Here is a 26,412-nt window from a genome sequence, read left to right as displayed (position 1 = left end):
CTAACTTTGTTAAAAGGAGTTTCATCTTGAATAAGACTCAAATCATATTATGAGAACAACCACACTATATAACAGGTCAGAATAAGAATTTTAGGTCAAGAAAATAGATGTTTATTATAGAATCAGCTAATGACAGGGAAAAGACTGAAAAACACCAGGAGTTATAGAACCTTGCTTGAAAACCAACTGTCTACAAGTACTATGACTTAATACTGAATAATTGTCTACAAAGATTATTGTTTTAATAATCAAAAAATATACGATGGTGTTAAAGAAAAAAAATTTAATATATTTTAATGAAAGTAAAAATAAACTGAGTGTGGAAAAGGAAATCATATGAATGAATAAATAAAAGTCTTTTCTGCAATCACAATGGGCTAGATGAACAGTCAAAAGATTTCAGCTTTTTTTACATGCATGTGTGGTCCCAAATTCCTAAAAACAAATCTGGGAAAATCCATCCTAAGTTTTCTTAATACATTAAAAACTAAACTTTAAATATGTTCCTAGATACTCTGATGACACATTCACATGAAATAATGTCCCATTATCCTGAACATGAAATTTTAATGTGAAACATAAATGAAATTTTAAAAGTAAAGAAAGATAAGGAGTTTGGTTATTCCTCAATTTAAAAAAATTTAACTATAAAAAATTTGAATTCATAATTATACAATGATCTCAAAGAGCAATTTCCTAAATAATTAAATTATAACATCACCTCAGTTACATGGCAACCTAAAAACCCAATACAGAAACCACTCATTTAAAAAACAGAAACAAGATTCATAAGTGGTAAGTACCAGTAAAAGTTATTCAGAAAAAGAGAACAAATAATTCACTTTGGAAAGAAGAGATTTTTATTACCTGGTAATTTCCACAATGAGAAATAACCAGAAAAAGAAAGAAAAAACAACAATAGAAAAGGTAGAGATTGAAAAAGAATATATCAAAGACAGAAGGCTCCACAAGGAGTAGGAATGTTAATAAAGCAAAGCTGAAGGACTGGAAGAGGAGGAGCACAAAAGCAGTAAGTAAAAAACAGAATCCCAAAAGTGAAGAAAAATGGAGCCATATAAAAGCAGCTACTGCCTTAGGACCAAGCACAAGTACTCTTTTAGGTCTTATTAGCTATTTAAGAAAACTGGTGCTGGGTGTATTCATTCATCAAATGTTTACTGAGCACCTACTATGAACACAGGACTGATCAACGGGGGTGGTGAGGAATAAAAGTGGGGTCAAACACAAAAATGAATTAGACAGACACGGTCCTCGTGAAACATGAGTTCTAATGGGCAGACAGACGTTAATAACTATTACAAATGCTATAAAGGAAAAATCCAGTATGCAAGGAGTGTGTACAGCCTACCGAGCATGGAAAGGCTTCCGTAAAGTGACACTATACCTGAAGGATGAAAAGGGATGAGTCAGGTGAGCAAAGAGTTGGGGGGAAATGGAGAGGAAACAGCATTCTAGGTAGACACATCAAGAAAGACCCTACCATGGGAAAGTGCTAGGGAAGTTTTAGAAGCTGTTTGGGGTGGGAGATAAGAAAGAAAAGAGTGGTATGGAATGAAGTTACAGCCAATATTAAAGCAACATCACACAGTTCAACTCCGGTTGAGAGAGATAAACAGAGATATACAGTTTGGAGATGGGATACAGCGGGTTGGTTAATCGTTCCTGTATTGGCCCTTGATTCTTCTCAGAATCCAAGTTCTTTTATAAACTCTCCTCCCCCACTGACCCTGGGTATGTCTATATGACTTGCTTTAACCAATAGGATTTCAGCAAAGTAGAGCTTGAAAAGTACTTGCACATTGTGGCTTGCCTTCTTAGAAGTGCTGCCCTAACACCTGGGGTAAAAGACCACACAGAGAACATGGGCCCAATCATGTTACCTGCCCTTGCTGAGCCCAGCTGCCACCAGACCTGCCAGGTGGACGCCACTGCATGAGTAAGCCCAGATGACAGGAGTAGACTAACACCCAGCCAGTCCACAGAATCGTGAAAAGTAAATTGATATTGCTTTAAATCACAAAAATTTTAGACACTTTGTGGCAACACATAACAGATGTTAGGGATTGTTTTAAGATACTAAAAAGCCCAGTAACCTGTAATAGGTAACTGTAGCTCCTCCCTCCAGTCCATTTATATTGGACCTGTGTTTAAAATTACCAGTAAAATTATCAAAAAGTATTATCTACAAATCATAAAAATTCTAGAGCTCACTCTCATTACCAGTACACTCTCTTTTTTGAAACCATTTAAAAAATCACTTTATAAATGAAAGCCTTACTAAAACATATATGCTGTGCAACAGACGAAGCTCACTAACTAAACTACTCACAGCCACACATCATCTCATATGGTGCCTGTGGTTTAAATTCATACATCTAGAACACTGTAAATTATATGGCACAGATCTTCAGCATTACCTGCAAATGCTGGTATTTACAGATGCTAAAACTACAAATGGCAAGGCTTACTGTATTCTTAATTTTCTACTTCAAGGATAATTATATTACAGACTAAGGCTCTGAGAAGGATACTGATCTCATTACAGACTGGGTCACGTTTGCAAGCAGGTGAGGACACTGTTAAAAAGTGTGAGCACACAGGTATGGCTTGCTCTCTTCTGCTTCTCCCTTCCCTGCAGCTTAAGTGGACCTGCTTAAAAGGAGTTTTTCTTCTGTTCTGTCACCTCTTCCCTTTGTCTGCTTCTCTCTTGCAAGATCAGTTGGCTTATGGTAAAACCTGAAGTTTATGATTGGGTTTTCAGGGAATGAAGGTGGGAAGGGGTCCCCTAGTATGCTCACCTCAGCTAACCAAAGTTTAACGTTCCAGCTGAGACCCAAGCTCTCTGATGACAAACAATCCCCTCATTTTATAGATGAGGTCACTTTATTTGCCAAAGGTCATATATTGGTCAGCTCTGGATGCATTTTCCAATTAGCTGCTCATTTTCCATTCACTGTACACCATACTCATTGATTCATCTAGTTCCTATATTGTCATATTTTTGCCCTATCCCATCTAAATGATTCTCTAAGAAAAATGTACCCTTAATATAATTTTATTTCTCTACTGATCCCATTTGGTTTAAGATTCTTACCTTATTTTGGGGGAAGGAAGGGAGAGGCTGGCAGTGGTGAAGGTGGTGGAAATAGAAGACTGCTAGTGCCTGAGAGAAAAGGATCTTTGTGAAAAGAAAAACTTCAAACAGATATACATTCTATGCCCTGAGGACATAGGTAGATTTACCATGAAGTCAATTAAGTTTAAGTTTCAGGTCCTTTACCTGGAAAAAGTCCCTTATAAGGCTTGGTTTATTCTCCTTTGAGGACACATGAAGTAGCAGCAACCCCACTCTCATTACCAGGGGATCCTCTCCAGCTATCCCTGGGGGTGATCTTGGTATTTCCATGAAGGATGCCTTATCCCAACATTTGCCCAGCCCCAGAAATAGCCTGTCCCTCTTGGACCGCGTGATCCGCGCAGACCCAACCTCAAACTCTAAGCAGAAGGATGTGAATAAGTGCTGCCCAGCTCCCTGCTGGGGGTGGGCTACTATGGCCAAACTTCACGGATATTTCTGGGGGAGAGGGCAGTGGTCCAGCCAACTGAGATCAAAGAGGTGGAGTTTTCCCAAGGCAAGAAGCACACTCTAAGCAAAGTAAAGGGAATTAGAGATGTGCCATTACCTGTAACTGCTTTCAAAAAATCTCTTTCAGCTTTACAACTATCAGTAAATAATAAGAAACAATAAATTTTGATCAAACGTACTAAGCAGGAATCTTTTTCTGCAAAGTGCCAGTTAATATTTTAGGCTTTGTGGGCCATGGTCTCTTTCCACTCTACACTGTAGTGTGCAAACCCAGCCACAGATAATTTGGAGATGCTTGTGTTCCAATAAAATTTTATTTACAGACTCAAGCAGGCTGGATTTGGTACAGAGGCCATAGTTTGCCAAGCCTTGGACAAGAGGAAAGATTCTCTCTATAGAAAATATAAGATTGTTGTCATGTAAAAAGAAGATTGATAAATATGTGGCCAAAAACAGTAGATAAAAAGTATTAAGGAGGTGTATCGGTCAGTAGTAGCAGAAATAAGTTATATTAGTAAGAAACTATTTTTCTGAATTTTGTAATGTTTACGGTATTTTCTATTTGTTGTGATCCTTTCTCATACTAAATAACCATTCATTTTTGTGTTTAGTTTTTGGATTCTTTTTCTTAAAGACAGCCTCTCCAAATTGAATAAGCTTCAGACCCACAAAACCTGGATCAGCCTTACCTGGAGTGAGAAAATGATGCATCAGTTAGAGCAACAAAATTCTGAATCTAAAGAAAATGAACTATCTAAGCCAATATATTCCTTTTGCCAAACCAAATTTAACCTAGTTATTTTTAACATACAATGACCTTACCCACTAAGAAAATGGGCTGAGCAACTTCAAAAAAAACCACTGAATAAAACAGGCTGGAAAGGCCAATGGTTATGTGTTTGGGGGGGGCAGGAGGGAAGGGATGCTTTTATAGTCAAATCCTTCATATAACATTCTTAATAGATGATTAAATAGCCTTTGCTTGAACGCTTGCTGTAATGAGGAGCTTACACTTGAGGGAAAAAAATATCTCATCATTGAGCAGCTCAGTTAGAAAATTATTAATACTTAAACTAAACCTGTTTTCCTAGCAATTACCACTCATAGGTATTTTAATCTTTAATTATCCATTTAAACACCTGTTGAGCGTTTGCTATGTGTTAGGCACAGCGCTAGGTACTGTAGCTACAGCAATATAAAAGTGGAGGTGTGTACTGTCCTCACTAATTACAGCATACTGACTCCTGTATGGCGGCAAGAATATTCACTTCCCTAGAGATGTGTCCCCACAACCCTATTTCTCAGGTCATCTCCTTTCCGGCTAAAATTTATTTTGATCATTCATCATCTGACCTGATTTATGGATTCCTTATCAGTCTGATAAAATGAAGTAGATGATATTTAGATGTGGTCTCATCAATGCAGGATATTAGCTAAATGATGGGGGAAATAATTTATTCCCAATCACAAAAACGAATGCATGTACAGCCTGATTCTCATCTATCACACTGCATATTGGAGACACACGTGATTGTCTTTGTCTAACTCATTATCCTTTCTCATATCCTGATCTTCCATTTCAATTCCATGCTCCCAAAGGCAAAACACCCTGTATCTCACTCTCCTTGTACCTGACTAACTCTATTCATCTTTCAAATCTCAGTTCAGAGATCATCTATGGGATGCCTTAAGTGTTAACATTTAACCTACTATTATAGCCTACTATTTATGAGGATACGCAACATGAGCTTGCCTAACAAAATACTTCGGTCAGCTTCAGCCATCAAAAATTAGAGGGAGAAAGTAGTGCCTCTTTTCACTAGGCCTTAACAAAGAAGACTCTTAAAAAAATGTCAATGGACTGGTTAGGTAATTAGGTCCTTTCAAACTACACAAATGAGTGGGTTAAATATTTTTTAGTGGACTGGAAATACTAAAGAATAAAATGAAATACAGAATTAAAAAGTCAACAAGAAGCAAACATGCTGAGAAACCTAAAGTTCATTTGGAAAAAAAAAAAAAAGCCTGGAACAGGAAAAATTACAGTCTCTGATGTAGCTAGTACAGAGGTTTCCCCATTAGTACTCACCGATACTAAGAACAACTCTCCTAGAAGGAAGCCTAATGGAATGTTTCCTTGACAGCAGAGTTGCCAATAAATCCTCTGCAGTCTAGCCCATGTACTCAAAAAATATAGCCAAGCATTACTCAAACAATCTTGCTTATGTGGGAACAGTAATAAATTTATAAAACACTGAGAGAAAAGTTTTTAGTAATTAAGAGGGATGAGAAATATTACTTAATCAAAGATAATATAACATACAGTGTAACAGAAGAGCTATAACTGATTGGCAATAACCCTAAAAAGTATTACCATGGTCAAGATGAATAAATTCATAAGATGATTAGATAATTTGCATCCTACAATAACAACAGACTTTGGGGCAAGGAAATACAACACAGTAAAATATATAGTACCCAAAATGTTCATATAGATGACCTCTCTTATCATACAGGCGTTAAAATAAGTTCAGTTCGGTCTATTTAAACCAGGATAAAGGAGTAACTCATTTTAGAAAGACTTCCATCAAAACTATTAAATAATTCAAATCTTACATTTATTAATTCAAACCTTCAGAACCTTAAAATTATCCAAAATTACTCAGGCAACTGGAATTTTCTAGATCATCAAGAAAAATACCCACTCAATTTATTAAATAAGCCACAATTCAGCTATACAATGGGATACTATACAGCTGCTTAAAAAAATAAATAAACAGGCTCTTTAACTCATCATAAAGAAAGACCTTCAAGATACATTGTTATGTGAGAAAAAAGCAAGATATAAAATGAAGGGTATAGTACGCTAACAGTTGTGTGCAATAGCAGAAGCAAGAATAAATAATTCGCATTGCCTAAATATACATAAAACCATCTGGAAAAAGACACAGAAAGCTAGTACCAGTTGCCAGCTGTTTAGGGGTTTTCTGTGTGTGCATGGGTTTTGTCAGGCAAGGAGGACCGGGCAAATAAATGTAGGAGAGGATGAAAGAGAAACTTTTCACTTACTTCTCATACATTTAATTTTAAACCATGTAAATATTTTAGCTTTTCAAAAAATTAAATATTGATTTGAAAAATACACACACAAAAGAAAAACAAAAGACCTATTCATGTCATATTGTGGTATAAGTCCGAGAAAAATAAAAACATCATCTTTCTGATTTAGAAAACTATAACCGAGGAAGCATTTCTAGTAGCTTTTAAAAGCCTTCCCCTTAAAAAGAATTAGAAGTGAACATTGATGAAAATAACATACTACAGTGTCTAAAGCTATAAAGTAAGAGAAAAGCAAACTCTGGCTAGTATGGGGACTTTGGCTAGTACGGGGAGATAGCCTATGTCTGTAATGAAGGTCAAAGTCTATGATTTCTTTCACAAGCTTTCCCTTTGAGTCTTTTGAACTCTTAAACATGACTAATCGAGATAAGCAAGTTTAAAATACAATCGGCTCTATCTCCCATATTTGTTATTATATATGCAGCAATTCATAATTATCCAAGCTTTTATAGACAATGACAGGAATGTGCGTACATATTATATACATAAGCACATTTAATTTGCTTGACTTTCATATGTACAATCAAGCTGGGGAAGGACATGCAAAGAGAAGGTTAATCTAAGAGTAAGTAACAGTTTAAATTCAATGTACAACCTAACTTAAGGACTTTAAGTACAACATCTGAGACTCTCCCATACATTATGCATAAGAATTAGATAGGCAAAAAGGGGGGTGGGGATTGCAGATAGGCAAGAACGGTTCTGAAGTTGTTTTTAAGATTTACACTTTATAGAGCTTCCCTGGTGGTGCAGTGGTTAAGAACCCGCCTGCCAATGTAGGGGACAAAGGCTTTGAGCCCTGGTCCAGGAAGATCCCACATGTTGTGGAGTAACTAAGCCCATGAGCCACAACTACTGAAGCCTGCATGCCTATAGCCTGTACTCCACAACAAGAGAAGCCACCACAATGAGAACCCAGCGCACCGCAACAAAGAGGAGCCCCTGCTCGCCACAACTAGAGAAAGCCCGTGCAGAAACAAAGACCCAACACAGCTAAAAATAAATAAATAAATAAATAATATTTTTTAAAAAGATATCTACAAGCTTCCATGCACCTATTTTAAAAAAAAGATTTACACTTTATTACAATTTCAGAGACTTAAAATTGTAGTGTAAAACATTAATAATGATCTAGTCAGTAATTTGAAAAATAAATTTACTCAATAAAATAAGCTTTATATACTTCCTCAGAAAGCTCAATGTTGCTAGTTTCAAAAGGCAATTTTTATTTCTAAATGCCTGAGCCAACATTTCTAACTCTGGTTATTATTACTGAAATCAAATGACCATGCATAACTAGATGTTAGACTGCAACCCCTACAAAGCAGTAGGAAACTGACTGTATTTAAAAGGTATATATTAGTTTTTCTTTTAAAAGAACTTTACCATTTAATAGATCAAGAACTTGTGGGTAGCAGGGGCAGGGGAGTGGGGAAGATGTGAGGATTTTATATAATAACAACAGCTCTACTACCAGCTTATAAAAACTAGTAACTGGAGTTCCAGCATTCCTCAGTTTTCAGCAATTTGGTCAATGAAAATAAAGAGAACCAGGAAAAACCCCAAGCTTCCAAAAACATGAAAGACACTCTTAAACCTTTACTATCTGCTAATCTAGCATCAAAGTTGTGACTAAAAAAGTACGCCAGTATAGTAGAGAGTAAACATTTTTAATAATGGCACCTAAAGAAAGTTTAGGTCAGTGAGAGACCAAATAATCATGTACTGTATCTTGGTAGGATTTTCACTAGCCTTTATATATATAATAAACTTACCTTGCAGGTCCTGCCTGTCCCCCATCCCCAATATTTCTAATTGTTAGAGACCTGCTGCCTCTCCCCAGGGACAAGCACAGGTGCTACAGCTCAGTCAGTTTAGATTCTCTCCCGGGAATTTAGAATTCCAAACTGAGTCATAGGACTGAGCAGTTCAGGGAAGAGATGAATGGCGTTGAGAGAAGTTCCACTGACTCCTGTTGTTCTCAGAGCTTCCCAGCCTCCTGCTGTTCCTGAAACTTTATTGTTCAATTCTGTTTTGGATTCCATGGGATCCTCTGGTAGTCAATATATTCCTTTTTCCTTAAGCCATAACATTTCACTTACACTTCCAATGAAGCACTTATCATTGAATACTTGTTATAGATTCCTAGGTGAGGTATGCTTCACCAATAAACTGTTCATCCTCTAAAGACAAGGGCCATGTATGTATCCTCAGCCCTAGCACAGTACTTAAAATGCAGTGTGCACTCATTCACTGGAAGAAATAAAGTGAGAAAGGTGAAAAGTGAAAGGATTCTTTCTTAGAATCATATTAATTATTGCTACATTATCAAAATTATTTTAATAACTTTTTCAAAAAGGTAGAAATTACTAGTCTGTGCTATTTAAATTATTAGATGACAACAGTTCTCTTCTTGGCACTTCACTGACCGAAAAAAACATCTACATGACATAGTGAAAAACTTCAGTCAATGCAACCCCATTCCTAATATTTTAAATGCCACAAAACACAGGAATTTGCTTCCACCACAACCTCCACCCACAGAAAAGGGGAGTGAGCAAGGGTTTGGGGACAAAAAAAAAGCATACCAAAGTCAAAACATATTTTTAAAAGTAAGAATGTACTTTCCCCACTAATTTTCAAAGCATGTCAAGGCCAGTAAGATGAGCACAGAAGCAGGAAATAATTTCCAGTACATTCAGTTAAATAATCAAATAATGTTGTGGTTTTCAAGTGAACCTAAAAAATAGACAGTGCTCATCTTTTAGAGAATACTCAATCCCATCCATCTGGATCTGGTTCACATTTATAGAATACTTCAACAGTAGAACACACATTCTTCTCAAATTTATGTGGAATAATCACCAAGACAGACCACATTCTGGGCCATAAAACACAACAACAACAACAAGGAATTCATACATTGTTGTCTGTTCTGACAACAATGTAGGAATCAATATAAGAAAGACAGCTGGAAATTTTCAAAACATTTGGGGATTAAATATACTTCTAAATAACACATGGATCAATGAAGTCTCGAGAGAACTTTAAAACATTTTGAACTAAACGAACATGAAAACATGGTTTACCAAATTCTGTGGGATGCAGCAAAAGCAGTGCTTAGAGGGAAATTTATAGCACTGAATGCATGTATGAGAAAAGAAAAAAAGATCTAAAATCGATAACCTAAGCATCTACTTTGGGAAACTAGAAAATGAAGAGCAAATTAAATCCAAAGTAAGCAAAAGAAAAGAAGAAAAATAAAATTTATAGCAGAAATCAATGCAATTGAAAACAGGAGAAAAGAAATCAAAGATAAGAAAGAGATAAGACACAAATTAATAACATCAGAGCCCAGAAGTAGACCCATACAAACACATCCAACTGATCTTTGACAAAGGAGCAAAAACAATTCCTTGGAGAAAGGATAATCTTTCTGAAATATGGACATCCACTTACAAAAACAACAACAAAAAAATCTAGATACTGATTTTACACATTTCACAAAAATTAGTTCTAAGTTGATCACAGATTTATTTGTCAAGTGTGAATCTAAATAACTTCTAAAAGATAACATAGGAGAAAAGGTACATGACCTTGGGTTTCAGGATCACTTTTTAGGAACAAGAGCAAAAGCACAACCTGTCAAAGAGAAAATTGATAAATTGGGCTTCATTAAAATTAAAACTTCTGCTCTGCAAAAGAAACTGATAAATGAATGAAAAGCCACAGACTAAGTAAAAATATATACAAAATGTATATATGATAAAGGATGTATATCCAAAATAGGCAAAGAACTCTTAAAACTCAATAATAAGAAATGAACAATCCAACTAAAACTTGGGCAAAAAGACTGAACAGACACCTCACCAAAGAAGATATACAGATGGCAAATAAGCATACAAAAAGATACTCAACATCATATGGCACTAGGACTTGCTAATTAAAATGACAAGCTATGACGATAAACCTATTAGAATAACTAAAATCCAAAATACTGCTAACACCAAATGCTGATGAGAATGTGTAACAACAGGAACTCTCATTTATCCCTGGTAGGAATACAAAATGCAACAGCCAGTTTGGAAGACAGTTTGTCAGTTTCTTACAAAGTTAAACACAGGTTTCCATATGGTGTTGCAATCATGCTCCTAGATATTTACTGAAGTCAACTGTAAACTTACGTCCATGCACAAACCAGCACATGAATGTTTACAGTAGCTTTATTCATAACTGCCAAACACTGAAGCAATTGAGATTTCTTTTAATAGGTGAATGGATAAACTGTGGTATATCCACACTAAAATGAAATATTTTTCATCAATAAAAAGTAACAAGATATCAAGCCACATAAAGGCATAGAGGAATCTTAAATGCATATTGCTGAGTGAAAGAAACCAGTCTGTAAATACCACCTACTGCATGGTTCCAACTATGACATTCTGGAAAAGGCAAAACTATAAAGAAGGTAAAATATCAACAGACCCTAGGGTTTCAGCAGGAGAGAGGAGGGATAAATAGGTGGAGCAGAGGGTATTTTTAGGGCAGTAAAACTACTCTGTGTGAGACTGCAATGGTGGGTATATGACATGCATTTGTGAAAGCCAAAACCTATAGATCTGTACAGACTTAAACCTAGTGTAAACTATGGACTTTAGCTAGTAACAATGTATCAATATTGGTTCATCAATTTTAACAAATGTATCATACTAACACAACGTATTCATTATAGGGGAAAGTGGGGGTGGGGAGAGGGAGACAGGGCAATGTAAACCCTCTATACTTTCCACATGATTTTTCTGTAAATCTAAACCAGCTGAAAAAATAAAGTCTATTAATAAAAAAAAATACAAGCTAACTATCTATATTAGAAATCAGTCCTTCAAACATAAATTTGGACCACAGCCAAGAATAATCAGATAATGAGGAAACGGGAGCAAAGAAGAGAGCAACTACATGAATATTAATTGAAATTTTTTTCAATGATGAGAACTTAAAAAAATTATTATCTTCAGATATATTTAGTTATTATTGCAAAAGGAGGGGAGAGGCTGCTCTTAAAATACAGCAACTAGCAAATGCAGAATACTTTGATGGAAAATAAAAAAGTAACACCTTACCATTAAATATTCAAAGATAAATGTCACAATATCTGGTATCCAATATAAAAGTTACCAAGCATGTGAAAAAGCTCTTACCATGCTAGAGCAAAGATAGAACATGTTAAGTAGAAACACAAAATATACTTTTTAAAATCCAAATTAAACCCCAGAGATGAAAACTATAACATCTGAGATGAAAAAAACTAACATCTAAATGGTATTAATGGCAGATTAGACATTGTAGACAAAAGATTAGTGACTTTAAAGACATAGCACTAGCTACTATCTAAAAGAAACAGCGAGAAAATAAGATGGAAAGAAAAAAGAGCTGTACAGTAGTGAAGTCTAGGACAACTTCAAGCAGTCTAATGTGTCTAGCTTTTTTGAAGTCAAGTTTTTTTTTTTTGAGGGGGGGGTGGATATTTGGGGAAAAAAAGACTGAAAAATTTCCAAACTTGATATAAACTTACTATAAACTCACATATCCAAGAAGTTAAGAAATCCCAACATAAGAAACAATAAGAAAACTAGAGCAAAGCACATCATAATCAGAGTCCTTAAAACCAGTAATAAAGAGAAAAATCTTAGAAGTAATCAGAGAAAAAAGACACGTTGTATACAGAAGATTAAAGAAAAGGACAACAGCAAATTTCCTGTCAGCAGTAACTGCAAACCAGAAGATACTGGAGCAACATCTTTACAGAAAGAAAAGAAACAAAAAATACAAAGAAACTATCAATCTAGAATTATACATCCAGAGAAAATATCTTTCAAGATTCAGGGCAAAATATAGACTTTTTCAGAGATACAAAGCTGAAAGAATTTACCAGCAGCAGACCTGTACTACAAGAGATGTTTAAGGGGGGGAAAAAAGAGAGGGGGGGGGAGGGAGGGAAGGAGAGAGAGAAAGAAAGGAAAGGAAGGAGGGAGGGAGGGAGGGAGGGAGAGGAAAAAATACTCTGAAGAAAACTGATAGCAGAGAGAAGTCTGGATCTAGACAAAGGAATTAAAGACAACAGAAATGATAACAAGTGGATAAATATAAGACTTTTTTTTCCTTACCATCAAATCTCCTTAAAAGATACTTGAATCATTATGGCAAAATAACAATGTATCACGGAATTTAAAGGTAAAATGTATGGCAACAATACAGCATGATGGCTTGAAGGGAAGAAATGGAACTGTGCTATTGTAAAGTTCTTATACTAAATGTGAAGTGATATAACAGCCTTTGAAAGTAGACTGTAATAAGTTATATACTGTAAGCCCTAAAGCAACTACAGAAACAAAATAAAGAGTTACAACCAATAAACCAGAAAAGGAGTTTAAAAGAAAATTTAAAAATATGAAAGCAATATAAAGAAAGCCAGAAAGAGGAGGAGGAAAGGAACAAAGAAAATGTGAGACAAACAGAAAACAAGTAGCAAGATGATAGATTTAAATCCAATCATATCAATAATCATCTCATTAAATGTAAATGGTCTAAACATCCAAAGTAAATACTACCAGACTGGGCTTAAAAAGCAAGACCTAACTATGTGCCTTCTATATGAAACCCATTTTAAGTATAAAGACTCAAAGAGATTAAAAATAAAAGAATGCAAAAAAACATTATAACACCAATCAAAAGAAAGCTTCAGTAGATTTATTAACAACAAAGTTGACTTCAGAGCAAAGTATATCAGGGACAAAGGGGGTCATTTCATGATGGTCAACTCTTCAACAGGACATAACTGTTGTAAATGTTTATGCACATGATAAATAAGTTCAAAACAAGTGAAGAGAAACTGATAGAACTGCAAAGTGAAACAAATTCGTAATAACTGGAATAATTCAATGCCTTTCTCTCAAAAAATTGATAGAGCAAGTAGACAGAAAATCAGTAAGGAGAGAGAAGACTTAAACTACACTACGGACCACCTTGATATAATTAACATTTGCTGAACACGCCACACAACAGTGGAGTACACATTATTTTCAAAGGCATGTGCAACGCCGATTTAGACCATATTATCAATAAAAAGGATCCATGTATTTTCTAACATAATAGAATTAAGTTAGAAATTAGTAACAGAAAGACATCTGGAAAATCCCTAAATCTTGGACACTAAATTGCATACTTCTAGAAAACCTGTGGGTCAAAGAAATGAAAAGGAAAATCAGAAACTAATTTAAATTAAATGAAAAGTAAAATACAATATGTCCAATATGTGGGATGGCAGTAAAGCAGTATTTACAAGAAAATGTATAGCACTAAAACTCTATATTAGAAAAAGGTCTCAAATCAATTACCTGAGTAGTTACCACCTTTAAAAAGAAAAGCAATTTAAACCCAATGTAAGCAAAAGGAAATAAAAAATATCAGAACAGAAATCAATAAAATAGAAAACAAGAAAAACAACAGTAATCAGTTAAACTTAAATCTGTTAAGAAAATCAATAAAATTAACAAACCTCTAGCCAGACTGATTAGGACAAAAAAAACCCTTATATAATGCCTGCTATTTACTTCCAAATAATACAGGAAAGGCAAAAGTGGGTAGCGATATAAAGCAAACAAGACAGGCCATGAGTTGATACCCACTAAAGCTCAGTGACAGGTCCACGTACATTCATTATCCTATTTTACTTTGTATATGTTTAAAAGTTTCCATAATAAAAATGTTTAAAAAAAGCATGAGGTAAATCTATATGTACCTAATATAATCTGCCCAGAATATGACCCCTTTCAGGTAAAATGCAGAGATACATATTCATATACATACATACAAATAAAAAGGAAGGGAAAGAGACACATCAAAATCTTAAGAGCTTTCTATAGAGCCTAATTGTATTAGGGGATGAGAGATGTAAAGGGCTGTTTTACCTTTTAACTCCATATAGTGCAGACTGCGTGCGTGTGTGTGTGTGTATGTCTCTAAACAATGAGTATAAATGGGTATCACTTTTGTACCTAAAAAAAAAAAATTAATGGCTAGTACAGATGATATGAAAACTATATAACTACAGAAGGAAATAAGACAAGTGGCAAATAAAAGACTTGCTTGCCAATGGAAATCCCCACTATGTCAATTTTTCTTAATCTACAAATCCAATGCTATTTTAAAGCAAATATTCTTTTGGTGGGAGATGGGGTGGGAGGTAAAGTCTTGACAAAATACTAAGTACAGGCACATAAAAATAGCTAGAAAATATTGAAAAGGAGAGTAATGAGGGACTTTAATCAAACTATGTCATAATTATAAAGCTACACTAATTAAAAATTCAGTATACTGGCAAAGAAATAAACAAAAAAATAAGAGAATGTAGAAATGGATCTAAGTACATCTGGTAAGACAGCGTTTCAAATAGATGGGAGAAAATCAATTGCTCAATAAATGACGTCGTCTGTAAAAAGGTAGCACTGACTTTCTACTACCCTTGTTTTCCAAAGTCACTTCCAGAAAGATCAAAGATAACACGTACAAAATAAGACCACAGAAGTACTAGGAAAATGTGAGTAAATATTTTTGCAGTTCTCAACTAGGACAGTATTAAATAAGAACCTGATATACTAGAAAGATTATCATATTTAACAACACAAAATTTAAAACTTATGCAATGACCAAAAATACCTGTCAAAAAATAAAATGAACTGCCAAAAAATACTGTGAAATTACTATCCCTAAAGAGTTCTTAAGTCACTAAGAAAAAATAACCCAATAGAAAAATGGTCTAAAGACAAGAATAGGCATTTCACAGAAGAAATATAAATGACCAACAGACATGAAAAAATATTTAACTTCACTAAAAACTACAAATCAAACAGAGATTTTTTTGACCAGTGAACTGTCAGAAGGAAAAAACAATTTTTAAATTCTAGTGTTGATGTGACTATACAGAGTTTGGTAACACCTGTTTTGTAAGACAATTCAGCAGTATCTATTACTATTTTTTAATACTCATGCTCTCTGACTTCACTGCTTTGAATTTACTCTATAGAAATACCTGGAAAGGATACATAGAAATAGGTATTTGAATGTTCATTACAGCACTGTTTCTAAAAATACAGTTTATAAAAAAACCCATTGTTATGGGTTGAACTGTGTCTCCCTAAAAAGTACACTTAAGTCCTAACCCCTGTATCTGTGAATGTGACGATATATTGAAAAAGATTCTTTGCAGATGTAACCAAGTTAAGATGAGGTCATTACGGTTGACACTAGTCCAATGACTGGTGTCCTTATACAAAAAGAAGACAGAGAAACAGACAAGTAGAGAACATCCTGTGATGATTACATAGGCAGAGACTGGAGTGATGAATCTATAAGCCGAAGGATGGTCAGCAGATGCCAGAAGCTAGGAGATGCATGGGACAGATTCTCTTTCAGTGCCACCAAAAGGAACCAACCCTACCAACACCTTGATTTTGGACTTCCAGCCTCTAGAAATGAGAGAGATTAAATTTGTTTTTTAAGCCACACAGTTTGTGGTACTTTGTTACACTAGCCCTAGGAAACTATTAGAGGTTAATAAGCTATAAGACATACATAAAGTATAGGATGTAGTAATGAAAAGGATGCAACAGATATAAATGAACATGGAAATGTTTGAAAGATATACAATATAAGTGAAAAACTTAAGTTGCAGAATACCACTTTTCTGGTAATTTAAAAAGAACATCTTTCTCCCCCTTCAACTCCTCACTGAAATCCATCCTTTTCAAATGTTGGTCAAGTCAAATATGGACTAGACTGCCTCCCTCTGTAATCTTCACGTGCACTGACATCTTCATGGATCTAACTCCACTCCTAAGGCCTTGATAACCAACACTGTACAAAGGATTCCAACAGCTCTAATCCTACAATTTCTACTATTTAGCCATTTCCACAAGGAGGTTCTGTTGTCATCTCGAATTCACAGAGCCAACCAAATACTGACATTTTTTTCTTCACAATGTTTCTAGAATAGAGCCTAGAATGGCAACTAGATTTCATCAGCTGTGAACTTGGACTGATTGGTAGTGGCTGTGTGTAGGACAAAGTAGGAAAAAATGCTGTGAGTGGTTAAGTGGTGTCTGCCATGAGAGCAAAGGCCAAGGATTTACTATCCTTCATAATCCTTTTTCTATACCAGATGCTGCTACAATTCAGGTTCCTTAGCCAGGCCAGGTCTGGTCTGCTAAGATAATGAATAAGAAACTGTTTAGTAAACTTTAAAGTGTTAATTATTCTTATTATGAATAGTAATTTCCAGTTTTCCCCATTCCTAGATCCTTCCTATCTTGACATTTTTTGAATCAAAATCTTCGTGACTTCTCCCTACTTAGGGACTAAAGCTCAATCCCTAGGTTTGACGTTCAAGGTCTTCTAAAATCTGGCCTCGATTTATCTTTCGAACTTATCATTCACTATCTCCTCAAGCAAATACCATTCTCAATTCTAGCCAAGTCAGTCTATTCAGTATTTCCGAACACTCCATGAAAATTTTCTACTCCTAAGTCACTCACACATTTCCCTACACCTGAACGAGGCTGCTTCCTTGTTCGGACATAAATTCTGTAGGCCATTTAAGGTTCTCATGCTCAAACCACACAATGATGTATTAAAAGCCACAGTGATACATCTACCTCTCCTCTCTATTATTCAAAACTTTATTATATGCTGGCTTGTAAAACTATCTTTACATGTATAATTTTTGTCTTCCCTGGCTACTTAGTGAACAACTGAGGGGTAAGGACTAAATCATTCCTACCCTTTCCATGTAGTCCAAGATACCGGGAAGGGGTTATGTACTCAGCAAATCCTCAATTCTTGATCATGACTATATTTTATTAATAAGAATAGAGGAAATCATTTGATTAGCTTCATGCATTGCATACAAATCAATAAGCTCCTTTACTACTATGAATAACTCTTAGGTATTTAGGTATCCTCTGATATTTTTATGGCAACAAAAGTATTCACCTTACTGGAGGGATAATTTCACTTAAAATTTTTTATTTTGGAACCAAAAAAAAATGATAAACAACTTCACCTCATTTTAATACTTAAAAACACTAGATAGTTTTAGCTTCTCCAAGTTTAATATGTAAGTTTAACTTTAAAATCAAACTTTAAAATATTTCATTGTCCTAAAGTTACTGTGTATTTGTCTGATGATAATTTCAATCTCCTCATATTTTTAACAGCATTTTATATTCCCAGATGTCTTTCGCATTTCCCTTTTGTTTCAATTTATCTGGTCTTTAATGACTACTCCTTTAATAGAGACAGATTTCTATAGTAATCTTCAGGTCAAGTAAAAAATAAGTTTAAAAGCAAAATCATCATGGCAGAGGAACCGAGGATATAGAGAACAATTAAACTAACAGACAGTCACAGTAATTGAAATATGAAATTACTATAAATCTTCATTTGATTTTATTTTCTAAAGGGGGTTTTTCTAGATTCACCTCTTCAACATTACACCAATTATTTGGTTTCTTTAAAAAAAAAGGGTAATAGGGACTTCCCTGGTGGTCCAGTGGTTAAGACGCCATGCTCCGTACAGGGGGCCCGGGTTCCATCCTGGTTAGGGAACTAGATTCCGCATGCCGCAACTAAAAATCCCGCATGCCGCAACTAAGCCCCGGTGCAGCCAAATAAATAAATAATTTTTTTAAAAGATGCTTTTCTAAATAAATGAAGGGTCATAAAGTCCTTTACAATACATTAACTCCAAAGGGAAACTGATGTTTTCTAATAATTCCACTCTCTTATATTAACACTATAGTGATGTAATCCTCTATTTCCAAGAATACTGATAGATACAATAAAGAAAAACAATACATTTTTGTTATACTACATTTATGAATATAGTTAAATATGCCAAATGTCTTCTAATTAGTAAACAATACTTAAAAAAATACTAGATTGTTCAGTTATACACCAATAAGAATTTTATTTACAGTTAACAATATATATTATATTACTATGGAGAAGAGTGTATAAACTTGTTTTGCTTCCAGAACCTTTACAATGAAAGTGAACTCTATTAATAATGGCGAGTTCTTATCTGTTGGATCAAAGCTATGACTCTCAGACAGAATAATTTATAATGAAGCTGAACTCCACCTGCTCTTCTAAACCTCAACTGTTAATCAATCTAAAATAACCAAGTCAGTTCACTATAACTATTGAGTCTAACACTTAAAACTAAAAACTTTAAAAAAATAACAACCTTATTTTTAACCTTAGATAATAAGCAATAAAAGGTAACACCAAACTATCATATCACTAATAAAGTTTCATGTAAGAAATGAGGTTCTAGACAGAACTGGTTAACAAAAGAGGAACTCTTTAAAATAACTCCATCTTAATTAAAAGGCATACTTATAATAAGCCAAAAATTCCTTGTAATTAGAATAATTAATAATAATAATTCAAAGTTAGCTGAGAGCTGATTATTCTATTACTAATGCTTTTTAATTCTGTTTACCCTGGTCTTTCTACGGTAAAATATCTATCAAATTATGATGCTAAGAAAAAGGTGAGTTAGAAATGGGAATCTGCAGTGAAACGACTGTAGATTATCTACCTTGCACTTAGATATATACTATCTTTGTCTCCACTGAGCAAAACACACATATGCCAAGGTTAACAGAAGCTCTGTTCTTTCCCTGCTAGAGTCCCAGGCAACTAAAACATTTAGAGTGGTAGAACATTAAAGGTGGAAAGACTGTGGTGCTATCTGTCCAACCACTCCTTTTCAGAACGGGAAAGTGAGGTTCAGGAAGGTAGAGATACTTGTTCACATTCACAATTAATTGGTGGCAGAGCATGGACTAAAATCCAGGAACTCCTAACTCATACCAGGATCCCTTTTTTCCTTTCCAGTCAGCAGCCAGAGGGGCTTAGGCTGCCCAGAAATTCCCCAAAGAGATTCGTTCCAGCTGCTGCTTAATTCTTATTTTACATACTCTATAATGTACTGGCTTTAAGCCAAACTGTTAGAATTAATTTACCTAAATCAAAACAAATACAATATACAGTTCAAGATTTTACTTTAAAACCTCCCTGCCAGTAACAAGAAATATAAACCAAGTAGTGAACAGTATTAATGACAACATTCTTTCACATGCTTCTCCAACTCCCAGAACACTCTGTAAGTGGCAGGCGTTCTAACTGCTTTACACACATTATTGCATTATTCTCTGATATCCTTGACTAAGTCCATTTTACAAATCTAGACACTAAGGCTCATACTTGTTAAGAAATATGACTATACTATAGAGCTAACAATAATTTTAAAAAAGGATATATAAACCCAGATCTGGAGTCTTCTAAACTTCCTGTGCTTATAGCTCACCCCGTATGACACTCACTTTTGTACTCACCTTTTTCCTCTTTACTAGCCTAGGTTGCCTTCATGTCTTTGTCTATTCCAAATCCTGTTAATTTTTACCTTTTTTTCTGCTTACATATCACTCAAGGTGAAATACATTCCCAGCACTAACTTCCCTCTGGGACTGCCTCAATTTAGGGCTTCATCAAGACAATGATCCCTCTTAGGCACCTCTCTCCCTAAACCTATTTAAGAATTTAGAACAGAAACAAATGTTGGACAGCTACTGCTACCAACTACATTAGTTCAGCTGAAGAATTAAACCAATTCGTTCTCCTAATAAATGAAGACTGAAGTCCAGATACAATCTGTATTAGAAACTGAAGGTTTTAACAACCTGATCAAGCAATGAGAAATGCTGAATGAACTCCTAAGGAGTAAACAAGTTAGCTACTATAATTATGCAATCAGTAAGTATTCAGTGATCTGTATGCTGGTTATTATAAAAATTATAGAAGACTATGTAGGCATAAGGTCTAATCTCCCAGAATTATATATAGGGTGAGAAAACAAACAAAAAACTAAAGACTTTAAGCAAGTTAAAACAAGTGCTGAGGAACTAAAGAAAATAAAAATTAAACTTAGTTAATAAAAATGCCTTCTTAAATATCACTAAATCCTGAAACAAACCAAGTGAGTATGCAGGGAATGGTAATAGTCAACATTTCTAACCCCAATCCATCTGGACCAGAGGGATAGTATAAGGTTTTGTTTTCTCCCAATCCTTAACTTCTTACTTATTCAGGAATGTATATATTTAACTTCTCTTGGCAAGATGGATATACTCTTTACAGAAAATAAGTTAAATCACACACATGAAAGGCAACAGAACTAACTACAAAACTAGACCTAGTAATCTTGTTTCTAGCCCTTCCTAATTGTTCTAAGAAAACACCACCAGCTAATAAATTGCAACAGAACTATTAACTTTATGTAAAATTACATAACATATATTTACATATAACTTTAAATGAACCCTCAACTTTTTCAAAATCTATTTTTAAAAACTGTGGTAAAACTATAGCTTTACCGAAAATTCACCTCCTCCATTAAAACAATCAGCAACCTAGAGTTTCATTAACATCTAGGCATATTTACAACTACTGACACATGCATGTTTCTGCATACTTTTTCTGCTGGTGGTTTTTTTTTTAATACCTGCCTTTTCCCCAGTTCCCTTCCTTCATGCCCTCTACCTGAGGGGGATGAAATCCTACTGGAGTCTTTTGCTCCTTTATCCCACTAGCACTGCTTTAATTCACACCCTCATCATATTTCATGCAGATGATTGTAAACACGTATCTGATCTCCTTTGCCTCCAATCTCACAACCCTCAATCCACCTTCTATAATAGAGTGCCTCCACCTTTCTCCCCAAACTTTCTAAATGTCAAATCTGATCTTGTGGTACCCCACTAACGAGTGCAATACTTCCTCAACTGCATCTCTTACACCTATGAAATACACACTGTTATCTGAAGGGGTTAGAGAAATGCTGTCCTGAAAGAGTTTACGGACCAAAGATTGAGGGAAAACCTATTAACATTTCCAATGTGCTTCAGGATTACCCTATTAGAAAACAGTGGATTTTAGCAGTGGTTCTCAAACTGTGATATAAGTTAGAGACTTCTACTAAGCTTGCTAAAAATAGTAATGTCCAAGTTACGCCTCAGACCCAATGAATTTGAATATTATGTAGGAATTTGGCCTAGCCATATGCATTTGTAATAATCTTCCCAATGATTCCAATGCATACCTAAACTTGAGACCCCTTCTTGCTCCATAACATACTATTAGGAGACCTCCTGACTTCCCAAGCTGTTTCACACCTCTCATCAACCCGGGGGGTAGTCGGCCCTCCAAATCTCTGGACATGGAGGGCTGACTGCAAGGGACTTGAGCACCGGATGACGACTATACCTACTAATCTTAAATGTTCAGGTATTGACCGTTCTAAAAAGTGTTTACTCATCCTGTCTTCTGATTTCCTAAACCTTTATAAAACTAATAGCATCCACACATATAGTCCTTCTAATCCACACAACCACCCCAAGAAATAGTATCCCTATTTTAGAAAAGAGAAAACCAATTCTAGGACAGGGGGCTTAAGAAACTTGTTCAAAGTGACCATATGAGTTTAAACCCTGATCTGCTGATTACAAAGCCAGGATACAGGATTTTCCATTGTGACATGCAGCCTCTTGCACATCGCTCTGAAGTACTGACATACTTATCAGTTTACACATTTGTTTCTCTTTTTAGATATAGTAAGCTCCCTTAGTGATGCTCCCTTAGGCATCAACCCTGATTTTGACCTCAACATTTAGCTACTCAATACACATTTGTTGAGTGAAAGAAGGAATGAAACTCCTTGAGAGCTGGGACTACAACTACTCCCGTTTCATTTCCTGAATTCTTAGATAGAGCTCTGAATACATCTTGCTAAACAAATTTGGTCTGACCTATAAATCTCATTGCTTCATTTTTTCTTTTTTTAATGAGACAATGTATTTCAGTATTGTACAAAAAACTGCATAGTCAGCAAAGGGAAAAAAAAAAAGGATTGTTCCAGAAAATGAACATATCATTCTTTGCTCTGTAATAATCGGAGACTTCAAATATTAAAGTTAATCTCCGCAACCATTTCCCACCACAAGAGCAGGTAACTACAACAGTGTGGTTTTAAATGACAGAAATTCATCCTCTATCTATCGCTGTATTCTTCCACATCAGTCATTTTTTTGAAACCAGTAAACATTACAGGTAAGCACAGAGCAATCAGTCAGTATACTTGCGTATAAATGTAATGTCCTTCCTGCTTAAAGTTAATGTGTCTGGTAGGTAACACACGGTACAACTACTTGCTTTCTGATACAGATTACACAACAAAAGTAGTAAACCCACAAACTTTAAAATAATGTCACTTTTAAAGTACTGAAGATTTTCCTAAGTTGAAAATATTCAAAAATTAGTGCTGCTTTAAGAGTCTTACACTTTAATTATATCAGTTTCTGATGAAAAAGAGAAGTTATTATTCCTTTCATACCACTTTTAAATAAGTCAATAACAAGTAAGAAAAAAACTCTTCTAAAACAACATGATGTAGTGGAAAGTACAAGAGTAGGCATCAGGAGTCCTGGTTTACTAGTTCTGGTTACATTACTAAATTGCTGTGTGACTTCGGGCTCACTGGCTCAGTTTTCTCACTGGTTTAAAAAGTGTGTGGGGGGAGTAAAGGGCTTGACTGTCCTTACGGTTGTTTCCCCCAGTTCTCATTTTAGGCCACCCCCCTCATTTTATTCTTCTAATCAGGTCTAACTTCTGAAATCTGAAACACATCTGAACTGAATGTAATGATTCAATCTCCTACTGGATGGCACAGGATACAAAGGGTAAACTCCTAGAAAGTTAACAATCTGGTAACTTCCCAGAACCTGTCTAATCCTAACTTCTCAAACAGGCAGGTGGAGTCTGCCTGTTTAGCACTACTAAGAAAAGCTGTAAAAGGTAGAGCCCTGTTGGCATTTCCCTCGGTGCTTCCCGGGTTCCAGTGGCACATACTCCGCAGGTGTTAAGCAGTAAAGGGGGGGAGAAAGGGACCCAAACTGCGTTCCAACAAACTCAACCACAGTTCAACCCAGCCAGCGCAGTAAGATGCAGCCTAACGAGGCCTACCCCGCAGAACAGAACCTCCCCACCCGCAGAAGTGCCAGCAGCCAGTGTAATGAACGCTTCCGTCAACAACCACATTCCCCTTCCCACAGCAGAGCTGCTCGACACCGGGGCTTGGACCAGGCCGCACTGCACCAACCTAAGAACCATTCTCAGACCCACAAAGGCCAAGAACTGCTGGAGACGGCGGTTCCTCTGCGCTTGGTGTGAGAGAGCAACATCTCCAACCAATAGAAAGAAAGAAAGAAAAGAAAACAACAACAACAAAAAACCCCAAAACAAAACAAAAAACCCCCACAAAAAACAGTGGAGAGGAGAGAAAAACCAGGCCTGGGCGAGACCTATGGAGAAATAAACCTCGTTTCTCTGCAATAGGGAGCAACAGCATTTCCTGCCCTCGTTCTGAACAGACGCACTCGACTTCATTCCCTCCTGAGATCCTCAAAGGAGATTAAAAAACCACCTTACGGTCCGATTCATTCATATTTGGGCCTCGGTCCTCGACCGACCCACTCCTGAAACCTCTGGCATTGTGAAGGAAGGCGCCCCCAGATCGACTGTAGGAGGAGAAGCGAAGGCCAGTCCAGGGGCCCAGTTACTAAGATCAAGCAGCTCGGGCAAGAAGAAAATCCCCATGAGGCCTGACAGTGAAGTCTGAGTCAGCAGCAAGGGCACGGACCCGGGTTCGGCCGAGCAGTGCTCCAGGGCAGGCCTGCGGAGGTGACACTTCCCTGCTTGCTCCCCGGGCAGGTCCGGGAGGCGGCGTCCGGCCGCGCCGGCCCGCATCCAGGAAGCCGGGCCGGAGGGCCGACGCGGGGACGCGGCCGGCGGGAGGCCTGGCCGGCAGCACCACCGCCCCCCCGCGCCGCTCCCGCCTCCTTCCCCACTCCCACTTCCCGGCCCTCCAGCCCGGGCCCGTGAGGTAAGGTCGGGGGCGGCGACGCGGGTCCCGGCCACTGACCACACATTTCTTGCCGAGGAAGGTGAAGAGGGACTCGTTCTCCTGCGGGGTGAGCAGCAGGGACCCCACGTTGGTGACCCTCCGCGGCGGCGGCGGCTGCTGGCCGGAGCTCATGGTTTCGCCGGCAGGGTAGGGAGGCCAGGGCCGTCTCCTCCAGCGAGTGGGCGAACGCTCGTCCCCTTTCTCGGTGACAGGGGCGGGAGGAGGGTAATCAGAGGCGCAGCATCTCGCAGCTCCGCCGGAGCGGGGAGGAGGCCACGGGAAGGAGGAGTCGACGGCGGGCCGCGCTGAGAAAGGGAAGCTCCCAGCTCCGGCCGGGCCAGGCTCTGGCCGGAGGCTCGTTGTCTTCGCACTCCGGCGACTGCGCTAAACCCCCAGCTCCTCCTCCAACCCTCCTTCCGCGGCGGCGGCGGCGGCGGCAGCGGCGGCGGCGGCCGCACAATCCAACATGGCAGCGGGGACGGGCGAGACCACAGGACGCAAGACGCGGGGGAGCGCGCCGGAAACGCGCGTCTGCGGCCCCGGGAGGACACCCCCACCCACGCCGCGGCTGGCTTCGCCGCGCCGGACCGAAGCCACGCCCCCTTCCGGCCGAGGGGCTGCCGGATGCGGGGCTGAGGGTCAGGCGAGGGCTCCCGGGTCTAAGGCTGCCTTCTCGGGTGTTTTCCGCCGGCAGAGGTCTGGAGGGAGAAGACGTCTGGTCTCCGTGGCCGAGGTGCCCGTCTCTCTTCTGCGGACGCACACCTTTGCGGAGCTTCAGTGCAGACCCAGGTCATCCTCCGCAGACGAGGTCGCGTCTCTGGGGCGCGACAGCCGGACGTTCACACCGCTTGTCAGAAAGGTCTGGAATCTGCAGACGGAAAATGGGAGAAGGGACGCACTGCCCAGTGCTCCTCGCTGGTTCCGTCAGAGCCGCAGGTGCCTACGGTTTCTCAGTTTGTCCAGACTTAAGCAGTGGGTGTGGGAGTGGAGGACCAGGTCTCTCCCAGGATTCTGAAACAGAGATCTTGCTGATGGATGTTCGAGAAAGCAGACGCACTTAGAAAAGATTTCTACCGCCCGCTGGTGTGTCTCGTAGGACAAATGTATTTGTAACATTTCAGTTCAGCCTCTTTTCTCGAAGTGTCCTCCACACATTTTTTCCCCCGTTTTGTGAATTGAGCAATATATTTCCGCCCCCCTCGTCTTTTTCTTTCTCTCAAACCCCAAAGACTTTGTGTTCTTTTTATCCAAAATGAATGTGCCCATTTTGGGGTGTCACCCAGGGAAATACATATTGTGATTTAATCCTTAGAACTAATAAATCTCAGGAGGTTTTTTTTTTTTTTTTTTTTTGTATGCCTCAGAATACTGAAAGCCATCTAGTAAATTAAATACTAGACAGCTGTATTAAAACGAAGTTTTGGGGCTTCCCTGGTGGCGCAGTGGTTGAGAGTCCGCCTGCCGATGCAGGGGACATGGGTTCGTGCCCTGGTCCGGGAAGATCCCACGTTCCGCGCAGCGGCTGGGCCCGTGAGCCATGGCCGCTTAGCCTGCGCGTCCGGAGCTTGTGCTCCGTTACGGGAGAGGCCACAACAGTGGGAGGCCC

At 37.7% G+C, this 26,412-nt stretch overlaps 1 protein-coding gene across 2 annotated transcripts in view; it reads right to left on the bottom strand.

Moving 5' to 3' along the window:
• The window catches only part of WASL (WASP like actin nucleation promoting factor), a 66,290-nt gene extending 40,405 nt beyond the window's left edge, over nucleotides 1-25,885 (bottom strand). For both annotated transcript variants that reach the window (XM_059073783.2, XM_059073784.2), the window contains exon 1: nucleotides 24,825-25,885. In XM_059073783.2, coding sequence (XP_058929766.1) covers nucleotides 24,825-24,938 — 114 coding nt within the window. In that variant the 5' untranslated portion in view covers nucleotides 24,939-25,885. The remainder of the gene's footprint in view (nucleotides 1-24,824) is intronic.
• Nucleotides 25,886-26,412: the final 527 nt, after the last annotated feature.

This window comes from Kogia breviceps, chromosome 9 (genome assembly GCF_026419965.1).
Source record: "Kogia breviceps isolate mKogBre1 chromosome 9, mKogBre1 haplotype 1, whole genome shotgun sequence".
NCBI classification, from domain to species: domain Eukaryota; kingdom Metazoa; phylum Chordata; class Mammalia; order Artiodactyla; family Physeteridae; genus Kogia; species Kogia breviceps.
The sequence above is the reverse complement of the archived record's forward strand: the minus strand, read 5'-3'. Positions and strand labels throughout refer to the sequence as shown.